We start from the raw sequence: 925 nt of genomic DNA, 5'->3' as shown, positions 1-925 counted from the left end.
GTAAGCCGCATGCGGCGTCTCGGGCGGCGGGTCTGCCGGAGGTCACGCCCAGTGTGGGGGAAGAGGAGGTTCCTCCCGACGGAGCAGCCCTGGAGAGGAGAAGGCGCTACAGCTGGAGCTGCTCCTCCCCCACGATCACCCTCAAGTATCTCGGTGTGAAGAGTGTTCGCCTGCGGTGCCCGGGCCTCGGTGCTCTGCTGGGGCGCCGCTCCCTCGCGCGGGAGATCGCGCTCCCCCTTGCTCGGGGGCGCCAGAGGTCTATCGATTGTACCTGCTAATTTAATTAAATAGATATATTATGTTACGCTAAGCCAAGCGCCCCCGCGGGCACCTGGGAGCCCGGGCCCTCGAGGAAGGAGTTGTGGTCGTGGCGGCCGGACCCTCGGGCCCCTGGCTCGACGCCGGGGGCCAGACCTTCGCCGGCGCGCCCGCGGGCTGCCCTCAGCCTGAAGGGTCCGCCCGGCGCCCCAAGGCCCAAGTACAAGAAAGGTCGGCAGGTCCAGTCCAGCGCAGAGGGTCCGGCTGCGCACTGCCGGCCGGTGGAGATGCTGGTGTTCTCGGGTAATAAGTCCTCTGTGTATTATCATGCATTGGTCATGTTCGCCTCATGTGAATAATAACGATTCATGACTGTTTCTGTTTCTTGTGTTTCAACCGGCCGCGGCCCAGAGCCTCACACCCCCCACCACCACCCCACCCCCAAAGGCTACCCACCCCAGCTATGTCTCTCTTGGTAGTTGAACGCCACCGTTTGAGGTATCTACTGTGTATATTTTGATGTCTTTCTTTTTCCCCCCCGAAGGAGAAAAGAAAATATTAAAAAAAAAGAAGAAATCGTACAAGCCACAATTATTAGATGACACACTTCTCTTAAACCACTCTCACGCACAGAGGCACTAAAAGCTGCTGGATAATTATTAAGTGG

General features: G+C 58.6%; 1 protein-coding gene across 1 annotated transcript in view; it reads left to right on the top strand.

Annotated features, from left to right (window-relative positions):
- The window catches only part of LOC119591172, a 4,199-nt gene that overhangs the window by 2,939 nt on the left and 335 nt on the right, over positions 1-925 (top strand). Inside the window, exons 4-5 of the mRNA XM_037939880.1 lie at positions 6-267; positions 312-561. Of these exons, the coding sequence (XP_037795808.1) occupies positions 6-267; positions 312-561 (512 nt within the window). The remainder of the gene's footprint in view (positions 1-5; positions 268-311; positions 562-925) is intronic.

Source organism: Penaeus monodon, chromosome 28 (genome assembly GCF_015228065.2).
Source record: "Penaeus monodon isolate SGIC_2016 chromosome 28, NSTDA_Pmon_1, whole genome shotgun sequence".
NCBI lineage: Eukaryota > Metazoa > Arthropoda > Malacostraca > Decapoda > Penaeidae > Penaeus > Penaeus monodon.
This window is presented reverse-complemented; position numbering and strand designations above follow the sequence as displayed.